We start from the raw sequence: 11,278 nt of genomic DNA, 5'->3' as shown, positions 1-11,278 counted from the left end.
GAGTATTCATAATCGTGATTTATCAATTATAAACACAAATAGTTTATATTAGACAGATTCGGTTCGTCAATTAATTTGATGTAGTTCAATACCCAAACAAATCATCAACTCAGCTCAAAATTTACAGAAATATCTACTCATAAGAACTTAAAAACTGAACAATACGGCCCTTTGGGCTACAAGGCAATCCATGTATATACTGGCCCAACAAACTCCAACCCTAAACTTCAAGGGTGGGTCACATAACCCGACTATTTAACGCCTTAAATCCTCCGAAGCTCACACGTAGAGACACACACAGTCGTATCCATTCTGATATATCAGCTCCCTCCATCCATCCACCCACTCAACCACACTGACATTTATTGAAAACCCTAGATTCCTGCCCCCACTCACCTCATCCAAGATTTTGTGGCCACTTTCCCTCTTTAGATTTTGATCCTATGGCGGAGGAGGAGGTTGTGGTAGTCTCCGCGAGCCCTAAGCCGTCGGATCACAAACGAAAGCTCGAGGAATTGGAGCCCGAACAAGAATCGGTCCTTGAACAGCCGCCTAAAAGCTCCGGCGAGCTTGCCGACTCGAATGCGGAGCCCGATGCAGCCAATGAACTTGATGCCTCGCCGCCATCGGACGAATCTGACGCCAAACGGCCGCGTCTTGATGACAAGTCCGATGATATAGGTATTATTTTAGCTCTGATTTGATTTCCAGGGTTTCTGCATCTCTATGTAGGTATGCACGTAGCGTTTGAGTGTTCGATGCTGCCACTTGTAGCTTAATTCGTTTATCTTGTGTAGTGGTGATTTTTTTTTTGTTTTTGCCCCCTTGATTTTCATCTGTTTCTGTTGTTTTTCCAATTTGCATTAGAAGATTTAGGTTGATAATCTGCAGAACCGCTTTCCTCGTAGAGTTTAATATGAATTACGAAGCGAGGAGTTAGACATTTTAAATATGAAGTTTCATGCCATGTTTCAAGTTCATAAGACTCTCTGAGTTATTGCTTAAACTTTGAATTTGATGATAACAGCCAGAGCAAATGGTCACCAGGAGAAGTTGGATGATACTCCGAAGGAGAATGATGAGGAAGAGGTAGTGCCCGGCCCTGCATTTGTTGACCTTACGGAAACACAGATTGCTCCTTCTCAGCCTGGGTTTGTGGACCTTACGGAAACAGCAACGAACGAACAACACTTTGGCACCAATGGTGAGACAAGTGACATCCAAAAGCCTTCTGTTGAGGATTCTGTGGTGGATGCTGCTCAGGAACCTCCTCAAGAGGAGCCTCAACCGCACTCCGCTGAGGAAGGGGACTCTGTCCCTGCGCAACCAGAGCAAGGGGATGCTCTCTCTGGGCAACCAGAGAAAACAGATACTCTACCTGTGAACCAAGAGCAAGGTGATACTTTCTCTGGGCAACAGGAGCAAGGGGATGCCTTCTCTGCCCAACAGGATCAACTTCCTGAAAATGAGGCTATCACACACAGAATGGAGGTTCCTAATAATAAGGTCAGCTCAATATGCCTATAGCATGTTGTGCTAATGATCATGTCATGCTAATATTTTGTACATCATGTTGTGCTGCAACTGCTTTACCTTTGATGTTATTTGCTGTGGGAACCAACAGTCAAATTTTCCAGGAGGTAACTCCTGGGTAGATCTTGACAGTGTTGTTGCATTCTCTGCAACAGTCAAATCCCACCTTTAACTTCTGTGGCATTCTAAACTAAAATTAAGTTGAAAGAGAAGATCCATATTCTGTGGAATTCTGACAGAAGCATTAAAATGCAGGTTGGGGTTCTGATTGGTAAGGCTGGGGATACTATTCGATACTTGCAATACAATTCTAGAGCAAAAATCCAAATCACAAAGGATGCTGATGCGGATCCATATTCTGCAACAAGGCCTGTAGAGATAACAGGAAGTTTGGATAGTGTCACCAAAGCTGAAAAGCTTATAAATGCTGTTATTGCAGAGGTTTAGTGCTGTCTCTGACTTAGATTTGTTGTGCTTCACTCTTATATATACATTTGGAAATCTAAATCTTCATATATGCTGAATTCAATGTACCTTTTGGTAGGCTGATGCGGGGGGTTCTCCTTCTCTGGTGGCTAGGGGTGTTGCTACCGCACAGGCTGTTGCAGCTGCAGAACAAATTCAGATACAAGTACCAAATGAAAAGGTAAGTTCTATTAGTGTTCTTTTGGTGGCTTTCCTATTGACAATGCTGGATTTAAGACATTTCTTTTACTTGCCAGGTTGGTTTGATAATAGGCAGAATGGGGGACACCATTAAAAGTCTGCAGGCCAAAACAGGGGCCCGTATCCAGGTAGTTTATTTTGTATGGCTTGCCTCGTTTTGATGCATGTAAGCACATAGTTGCTTATTTTTGTTGTCATCCTGGCTTTACCGACCTATCCTTTTTTTACTCGCTATTTTAGTTGATACCCCAACATCTTCCAAAGGGAGATGAATCCAAAGAAAGGACAGTGCGAGTAAGTGGTGATAAGAAGCAAATTGACATGGCCAGGGAATTGATAAAGGAAGTTATGAATCAGGTTAGTTCTTGGCCTGATGGTTTTCTCTTTCAAACAGGAACTCTGTTGGTATTTAATTTGTGGTCGTGCTGTTTTGGTGGTTATTTATTATATTTGATGGGAGTGATCTGTGGTTTCGTTGTGGGGCGATACTGTGGTTATTAGAACTATTGTCAGTATAGTGTTTGAGTTCTCATGCCTTGTTCCTCTTTCTGATCTTGTATTCCCTCTTTCCTATACAACAAATGGTTGGTTTATGTATAAACTTGAGATTTGTGTTAGTGAGTGCCACTAGGAGTCTTCCTGAAGCATGGTGGGGCTGCTTCTTTACCAAATGATCTCTATATAGATTCTCTTTTATCATGGACCGTAGAATGAAGGACTTTTGTATGTGGTAAAATATATTTGATTGGAGCCATTTAAAGTTGTGGCAGCGAGCTCATGATTTACTGTCTTGACTCGAGTAGAAATGAATCTGAGGTGTTTGGGTGTCTTAGATGCTATAAGTTATAGTCAGTAAATAGGTATAAGCATGATCATCTAGTTCATTGTATATGCCCTATGCAATTTCTAAGTAAGAATAACAGAAGATTGGTTAAGTTATAAATTCCTTTGGCAACAATCATTTATGGTTATGGGATGATTAGCTGTCCAATGAACTGTATTTGCATGCATGTGACACCTTTCGATCCATATGAGGAAAACTGTTACATTATTTTCCATGGGAATGAGAGCCTGAACCTTTGATCCTAAGACTTTGCAATATTGATGAATGATCTATGCCAAGGTCACTTAAAATGCTGTTAGGAAGATCATGTATTCAATCAAAGATGCCGGTTGCCATGATTTTTTTGTGTTGAAGGTGCCGATTTCGAGTTGGTTGGCTTTAAAAATGCAGATTGGCTTTTGCCTTGTCCATGGGGTCAGCATGGCTTAGACAACAACTATTCATTCTCATCCACTGAAGAGAGGTATCAGGCTTATAACTCGCGATTGCTGGATGTTTATAGTTGGTAAGATTGCTTTGAGACCTGAAAGTTGACATAATTCAGTAAGACTATATTGCATTAGCCTTAGTGCTCATAAGCACCTCCCTTGTACTATGCATTAGACGTCTATGGAAATTTCTTTTCATTACTGGTGAGTTGTTTGGATCTTTGTTTTTTGTATTCAAAGTATATGGGACCTGGTATGCATGCTTTAGTGTACAAGTCATTCTAAAGTTAGGATAGATGCTATACCATAATATATGTGACCCCCGAATACATATGTTAGCCATTTGAGCCAAGTTGACATGATGCTGAAACATGTTGCATGTATACATCAATTAGGGTTGTTGACAGTCTGAAAGAGTAATCAGTTAACCATGCTCCTTTCCATCCATTGCTAAATTTGTGGCCTTATTAGTCGTTCACGCTTCATCCTGACTAATCAAATGCGGTTAATACATCTGTCGAATGCTGTAATTTTCTTGTATTGTTGTCATCAGAAATTTGAATCATTAGTTATGGCCCATTTGACTAGGAAGTACTAGGAAAACAAATGTTATTATTACTCTAGCATAATAGTGATAATGTTGAAGGGTTATCTTGCTGCTAGTTTGCTACCTAGGGTTATGGAACGATATATGCAGAGGTAATCCAAGCATTATCAAACTTGACCATTGCATTGAAAATGTAGTCTGAGTAGTAGTGCTTCATGATCTAGGACATTATGTAATAACGTCTGTGGAGGCTGCCAAAGGGGTTGCAGATGGTTCAAACTTACAGAGGACATTTCCCAAATCATCTGGATATCTCTCAAATAAATATGTTTTAATTTTATTATGTTCCACCCTTTCTACTTGATTGATAAGGGAGGGACTGTGGTGCCAGATACATTTTTCAGGGCTTACATATCTATTTCTTTTGTTGAGTAAACTTCAGTTGAATTCTTTGGTAGCCTACAACTTGCCTGTTATATTTGTATCCCTTTTATTCTGATGTTGTCTCTATGTGGGGCAACAGTAATATGCTGTTTGTTGCCTTAGACCTTTTTCGTAATTAATTCTGTGTCATGGTTGTTGATGGTAATTTCACACTTGTTCTGTATATATGTACATCTCCTTCAGTCTATATGATCCCCCGGGGCCCTCAAATTTTAAGAACAGGAGATGTGGTTAAAGAAGCAACTTCTACATTCACTTTTAATTTTTAAAGTTATATATGAAATCATTCATTTCCCTCTGTTGATGATTTCTTTCTGTGATTGCCTTTGAATAGACTGTGAGGCCATCCAGTGGTTTTAACCATCAGGCTTATCGGTCCCATGGACCAGGTGGTCCTCAATGGGGTCCACGAGGTGCTCGTCCATCCCAGCACTCTTCATATGATTATCAGCAACGAGGACCATATCAGTCCCGTACTCAGTATCCTCCTGCATATGGGAATTATCCTCAACATATGGGTCCTAGAAGTGGCTTTGGTTCTGGTTGGGAGCAAAGGCCACCTCCAAACATGCAGGGGATGCCTCCACATGGCGGTGGTTATGATTACTATGGTGGACAAGGAGCTGAAGCCCCAGCCCAACATTCTACTCATGGCCCTTCTCATGCTCCTGGCCCTTCTCCTAACCCTATAATGGGTGGACCTCCATCCCAAGCAAACTATAATTATGGACAGCCACATGGTTCAGACTATAGGCATCCGGCTCCTTTTTCTCATGCTGCACCCCCTCAGCATGGCTATGGGCATGGGTATGAAGAACCAAAATATGATAATCATGCTCCACCACAGCACTCATATGGAGGACATGGAGCTTCTCAGCCGTATCCACAAACTGGAGCTCATCCAGGTTATGGTCCACAGCAGCATTATGGTAAGCCACCAGCATATACCATGCCATCTCAGGGACCACCTCCCCAGTCTTATGGCGCCCCCATGGGTAGCCAACCAGGAGAAGCGGTTTATCAGACACCAGCTCAGTCATATGGTCAGAATGTCCCAGCTCAACAGCCATATCCATATGCATCCACTGCACCTGCACAGCAGACTTATGCTCCGTATGGTTCTGCCCCAGCTGCTGATGGGTACACTCAGCCACCAACTGCTTCGAGCGCAGGTTATCCACAGCAAGGAGGGCAGCCTGCTAGTTATGGTCAGCCTGGCTCGCAGCCTGCACCTGGCTATGCACAAGCAGCTCCTGCAGGGTATGCACAATACCCAACGTCTCAACAAGGTTACTCCGAGCAGTCTGCTTCATACGCTGGTGGTTATGGGTACCAAGCGTCTCAGGATCCTGCCTATGGAGGTGTCTCTGCACCTGCCTATGGTGGAGCTCCAGCTGCGCAACAGGGCTACGCACAACCAGCACCCGCAGCAGCTGGGGCACAGCAGGGCTACACCCAGCCAGCACCAGCAACAACTCAACAAAGCTATGATCAATCGATCCCGCAGTCAGGCGGTTATGGGAAAACAGTGTCACCTCAGCCCGGCTACGCTCAATACGACTCGAGTCAAATGTATGCTGCACCTCGTTGAATAATATTAACGTAGTTTTGAGAGCTTCATGTTGTGGCTGATGTGCCATGTTCATCTTTTGTTCTAGTAGTAAGTAGTTAGGCCTTTCTGACTGGATCGTTCATGGAACTTTTGCACTTGCTGCTTTTATTGATGTAATGCAGTGTTGACGCTTTCTTAAAATTCTGAAACTTGTCCATGAGTTGCTGATAATCAATCTTCTATGGTACTGTTGATGTCTATCAATTTGTTCGTGCCTCTCTTCCTTTTGTTTTTGTATTCTGTTGTTTGTTTACATAAAATGATAAAATCTCAAAATGAACCAGATAATAGAGGCTAGTAATAAGTGGATTTATAGCAATTCAACATCTATAAGAGTTTACAAGCGATGCTGGTCAGAATCTTCTTGTGATTTCCCTAAACCTGAAAATTACCTAGTTCATTGGAGCAGTTTGCTCTGCTCCGTGGTACTCCGCTATCATTTGGTTAATTTTTATGAAGAAAACTACATCAAATACTATGGAGAAAAATATCGTCAACATTCAAATTTTTTTTTTTTTTAATTTCAGTTTACTTCAAAATAAATGTTGCAATATCCTTAAATCATCACAAAGATCATCAAATATTATAGACAAAAATACCATCAAATGTTAAGTTACATTAAAAAAGAAGTAAATAAATTATTCCTGCGCATTACATCAGGTGTAAAAGTGTAAACTGTAAAGAAAAAAGTAGATTATGAGATCATGTTATGTTTAAATGTTTTATCAAATCGAGGTGTTCAGATATGGCAGGGGGTTTCAGCTTTCTGTGTATTGTAATAGCTATCTTGTGGGATACGCAACAGAAGGGTCCGGTTCTGACATACATTTTTGGGCCACCTCACGCTCTCCTAACTCATTTATTATCTCACTCCATGTCGTCACTCTCCCATCAACACTCACATTCCGTCCATGAGATCCATGACATTATGCCATCACTACATAAAACTAGAGAGGGGTCCACACATTTTTGGTGAGATTCTATTGTTCATATCCTCTAGCAATTTTATATTAGGTAACTTAATTCCTTCATAATCTCATTTTTAATCTGCAATGGTAGCTGTAAGTGATGACCATGGATTAGAATTAGACTAGATTATAATTTGATACTTACTAATGACAAACTTCATGTAGTTATCTAATGTCTACTGTTTTAGTAGTAACAGGTTATTCATGAGTAATATTTTTTATTTTTATATTAGAATTAGACTAGATTATAATTTGATACTTACTAATGACAAACTTCATGTAGTTATCTAATGTCTACTGTTTTAGTAGTAACAGGTTATTCATGAGTAATATTTTTTATTTTTATATTAATACTTTATCTAACGGTTCATATCTTTGAGATTTTGATTAAAAATATTGTTGTTCTCTCAATGTTTTTTTTTTTTTTCCATAATTCAATAGTATCATGAATTTCAGTTTACTCTATCAAGAGACTTCATTCTTGAACTCATTTCATTAGAATTAGACTAGATCATAATTCGATCTTTTACTAATGACAGACTTTGTGTAGTTGTCTAATGTTGAATGTATTAGTAGTAGCAAGTTTTTATATATATATATATATATATATATATTTTTTTTTTTTAAATTTTTTTGTTGACACCTACATTTTGGATTGATCCCTGTATCTCAAATGTTTCTTAGACCAAAGAAATTATCTGTTGTGAGACCAAATGACCAACAGGGTATGTAGTTACATGTTATTTATGAGTATCATTTTTCGTTTTCTGTTAATAGTCCATTTTAAAGGTTTTACATCTCCAAAATTCTAAAATGAAATATTGTTCTCCTCTCAATTTTTTTAAATTTTTTTACATGCATTCAATAATGTCATGAATTTCAGTTTGCTTTAGCAAGAGACTTGCGACAATAATAAGGTAAGAAGGACTAGAAGATCATAGTAGTTGTCTAATGTCTAATATACTAGTAGTAGCAGGTTTTTTTTTTTTTTTTTTTTTTTTTTTTTTTTCAGAGTGTATCAAATGTTTATTAGGCTAAAAAACTATTTCATTGAGGGACCGAACGGCCAATACTCCCAATAGGGTATGTACCATGTAGTAACAAGTTATTCATGAATTAACATTTTCCGTCTTATGTTAATAGTCCATTTTACGTCTCCAAAATACTGAAATGAAATATTGTCATCTCTCACTTTTTTTTACATGCATTAAATAATATTATGAATTTCAGTTTACATTAGCAAGAGACTTGGGATAATAATAAAGTGTACAAAAACATACGGAAGCAAATTAATACTTTAGTCTTGAGTCGATATCCATTTGAATTACTCCACGATATTCGGAGGAAAACCTAGGGTTGGAAAACAGAGTTTTGTTGCTTTGGCTTGTCCGGCGGCTTTTCCGCATCGATGGCGGCTTCTGCCTGCCTCGGCGTGTGGTGGACGTTGCTGGACAGGTGGTGGACTTATTAGTTTTTTCTGGGGTGAGAGAGTTTCGGCGACTGCAGCATCGAACAACGACGCTTTTCTTTCTCAGGCCTTTGACTGGGTCACGACAGGGGTGGAGGATCCTGGTTATGGATCTGATAGGTGTGAGCGGCTGGGATGGTTTCACTCCGAGGTGGAAGGGGATAGAAAGGTGGAGAGTCAAGGGTTGGTGGTGGTTAGCAGATCCAGGCCTATGGTGGCAGTGCAGTTTGCTCCCTCTTTCATGGTTTTTGGTGTTCTTCTTTGTCAATGGTCCAGTTTTGATCTTAGATTTGGTCGGAGACTATGTAGAGAGTGGAGGTGGAAGGCCACACGGCGGGCTTGGGTGGCTACAATGGGGTGAGATTGTGCGGCTGGGCTAAAGGTGGTGGTTTGCTGGTGGTTGGGGTCTGATGTTGAGGAAATTGGAAGCGTGTTGAGGTGGCCGAATTCTCTTTTCTGTTAGGTTTTTAGTTTTTGGTTAGGTTTTTTAGGTTTTGGTTTTTGTTTAGGTATAATAAGTCCATTCTCAATTGAGCGAGGGTTAGGTTGTTTTAGTTTCATGGGTGTGCCATTGTTATGGTGTCATCTCCGGGGACTAGGTGTTTTAAATTTGATGTTTTCTTGTTGTCAACATAATGGAGAGATGCCCATACACGTATACTGGCGGTTTTGGTATATGGTGTTGGAAGGGGATAGTCTCTTCTTGAGGTTGACTGGAAGGAGGTATCAAGACTCCTAGGGTAAGTGGTTTGTTTGTAGCCTGGAAAAAATGGCGATTCATATAGTTGAAGTTGAGCCCCTTTCAGCTCATGGTATCTTTATCCGTGTAATCTTTTGATTGTTTAATGAAATTTCATATCTTTTCAGAAAAAAAAAACATACGCACCGAAGCAGAGAGTGTACAAAAATATTCCTAACAATTCATAATAGTTATTTATAAACTAAATCAAAAATTGTAATCAACACTACATCAGGGATTGAAGAACAAATCTCCACACTTGCATCTCCAGCTTATGGGCTTGTAATTCGACAACTCGTCGCCTCCTCTGGAATAAGCAGTGCTCTTGGGGCTTGTTTTTCTAGTAGAAGCAGCAGAGCTGCTGCTGCGTTTTGCTCCATTGTTGTGGCTTTGTTGAACTTGGGGAACCACCGGGACCTGCACCGCCACACAATGCCCACAACCACCGCACCGCCTCTGGCATTGCGGCGGCCTTGACCCAATTTGACGAGCGTTGACCCTTTCCCCTCCACCAGCATTTTCCTCGTTCAAAACATTGCCTCCCTGAAAATGATTCCTGTCAGAGATTAATAGACACAACTATAAAAGGAAAGAGTTGATTGCTAGAGTTATGAACTCTTACTGTAGTTGCTTCAGGTAGCTTGGTTGGAATTGGTCTAGTAGCTGGAATATAAATGAAGAAAACCCATTTTAATACTTAGTAAATTGATAGCAGACTCAGAAATTTGGATAATGAGGTGGGACTTTACTTACCTTGTGCTATGAAACTGAAGTGGGTGCTGAAGCTTGAAACCAAAAGTAGTAGGATAGGAATGATTATGTGTCTATTTCTGTGCCAACAAACCCAGTTTTGAGAGCTGGCCATTTTTCAGAAGAGGGTGGTGATTGAGAGACTTGTGATTAAGAGCAGAGCCGCAAAAACACAGCGGTTTTCTTAGTGTGTGAAACCTTGAGAGCAAGACAAGTAGGAGAGAGAGGCAATTTAAAAACAGAGCAAACAGTTAGAGAGAGAGAGAGAGAGAGAGAGAGAGAGAGAGAGGTGAATGGTGGCAGTGATAGCTACTAGAGGAATGTAAATACTTACTGAAAAGTGAAGGAAGGGAGGTTTCAGAAATTGAATGCCACCTCCATTATACAAAATACGATGGCTCTGTTTTGCTCTGTATTGATCAGTTTTCACTTTCACCTCCCCAAGTACTCTGTTATATATAGTGAATGATCTTATGTAATATCAATGCAACGTGGAATTACACAGGCTATACTACAAATGGTGAGAGCTCACAAACGAAAACGCGAAGGACCTCAGAAGTCTCGATTTCTGAGCCTCCGGGAAACCAGGTTTGTACAATCAATTATAAATCTGGTGCAAAAGAGATAAACTTTGCTTTTATGATCTGTTTGTACGTGCAGAAAAAGAAAGAGAACTTTGACAGCGCGACTCCTATAGCGACTAGCTTCTCGGGAGGTCGTTTTCGTTCACTGTGTGGATATGAAAATCTTAGAGAGGCTTCGCTTGGATTTGGATTTAGTTTTGGTTTCTTGCTTCAATTGCTGGACTAACGTTTGGTTTTGTTTTTGTGGAAATCTGGGCTATCTTAGCTCTCTCTTCCATTTTCACACGCTATAGTCAGACTGATAGAGCCATTCGATCGCTTTTCTTGGAAACATATATGTAATGGGTTTATATTAATTTTTTAACAGAAAATTCAGGCACCCATTTTGAGTCAGAGTACTGAGTAGTGTGATAATTGGTTGCATTAGATTTTGCATTACATCATGAGTCGTGATCGAAGCAATAATGGGATTAGTTATTCATCAAGTCCCCAAGCTATTATTGGCCTAGGCTTTTGAATCAGATACCTTACGTGCGTAGTCTATCTGATTCATGCTTCTTGTGAGCCTAAACTTTGAGGGAGGCCAAACTTTGGATCGGAGACTCCATCCTTAATGGGGCAATCGAGTGCATTGTTCTAACTTTTGGCTGCTACTTTCTCACAGAGGTTCAGCGAAAGGTCACATCAGCAATAGG

General features: G+C 40.3%; 2 protein-coding genes across 2 annotated transcripts; one reads left to right on the top strand and one right to left on the bottom strand.

Moving 5' to 3' along the window:
* Positions 1 to 277: 277 nt before the first annotated feature.
* Positions 278 to 6,278, top strand: LOC112169444 (flowering locus K homology domain). Its single transcript, XM_024306465.2, has 7 exons — positions 278 to 681; positions 1,028 to 1,506; positions 1,789 to 1,974; positions 2,078 to 2,179; positions 2,256 to 2,327; positions 2,440 to 2,556; positions 4,797 to 6,278. Exons 1-7 carry the CDS (start codon positions 444 to 446, stop codon positions 6,051 to 6,053), a joined length of 2,451 nt encoding a protein of 816 aa, XP_024162233.1. The 5' UTR covers positions 278 to 443; the 3' UTR covers positions 6,054 to 6,278.
* Positions 6,279 to 9,408: 3,130 nt separating this feature from the next.
* On the bottom strand, positions 9,409 to 11,015 carry LOC112173129 (EPIDERMAL PATTERNING FACTOR-like protein 2). The gene is made up of 4 exons (XM_024310688.2): positions 10,334 to 11,015; positions 10,003 to 10,197; positions 9,872 to 9,912; positions 9,409 to 9,792 (listed from the first exon to the last, which is right to left on the bottom strand). The coding sequence occupies exons 2-4, from the start codon at positions 10,112 to 10,114 to the stop codon at positions 9,481 to 9,483; spliced, it is 465 nt and encodes a 154-aa protein (XP_024166456.1). The 5' UTR covers positions 10,115 to 10,197; positions 10,334 to 11,015; the 3' UTR covers positions 9,409 to 9,480.
* Positions 11,016 to 11,278: the final 263 nt, after the last annotated feature.

This window comes from Rosa chinensis, chromosome 6, assembly GCF_002994745.2.
Source record: "Rosa chinensis cultivar Old Blush chromosome 6, RchiOBHm-V2, whole genome shotgun sequence".
Classification (NCBI taxonomy): Eukaryota; Viridiplantae; Streptophyta; class Magnoliopsida; order Rosales; family Rosaceae; genus Rosa; species Rosa chinensis.
This window is presented reverse-complemented; position numbering and strand designations above follow the sequence as displayed.

Excerpts from the sequence above, each read along its gene's own strand:
- LOC112173129 (XM_024310688.2), bottom strand. The coding sequence starts at position 10,114 with ATGGCCAGCTCTCAAAACTGGGTTTGTTGGCACAGAAATAGACACATA. Across the intron at positions 9,913-10,002 it reads CTTCAGTTTCATAGCACAAG|CTACTAGACCAATTCCAACC; the intron begins GTAAGTAAAGTC and ends TTTATATTCCAG. Across the intron at positions 9,793-9,871 it reads AGCTACCTGAAGCAACTACA|GGAGGCAATGTTTTGAACGA; the intron begins GTAAGAGTTCAT and ends AATCATTTTCAG.
- LOC112169444 (XM_024306465.2), top strand. The coding sequence starts at position 444 with ATGGCGGAGGAGGAGGTTGTGGTAGTCTCCGCGAGCCCTAAGCCGTCG. Across the intron at positions 1,975-2,077 it reads TAAATGCTGTTATTGCAGAG|GCTGATGCGGGGGGTTCTCC; the intron begins GTTTAGTGCTGT and ends ACCTTTTGGTAG. Across the intron at positions 2,328-2,439 it reads AAACAGGGGCCCGTATCCAG|TTGATACCCCAACATCTTCC; the intron begins GTAGTTTATTTT and ends TCGCTATTTTAG.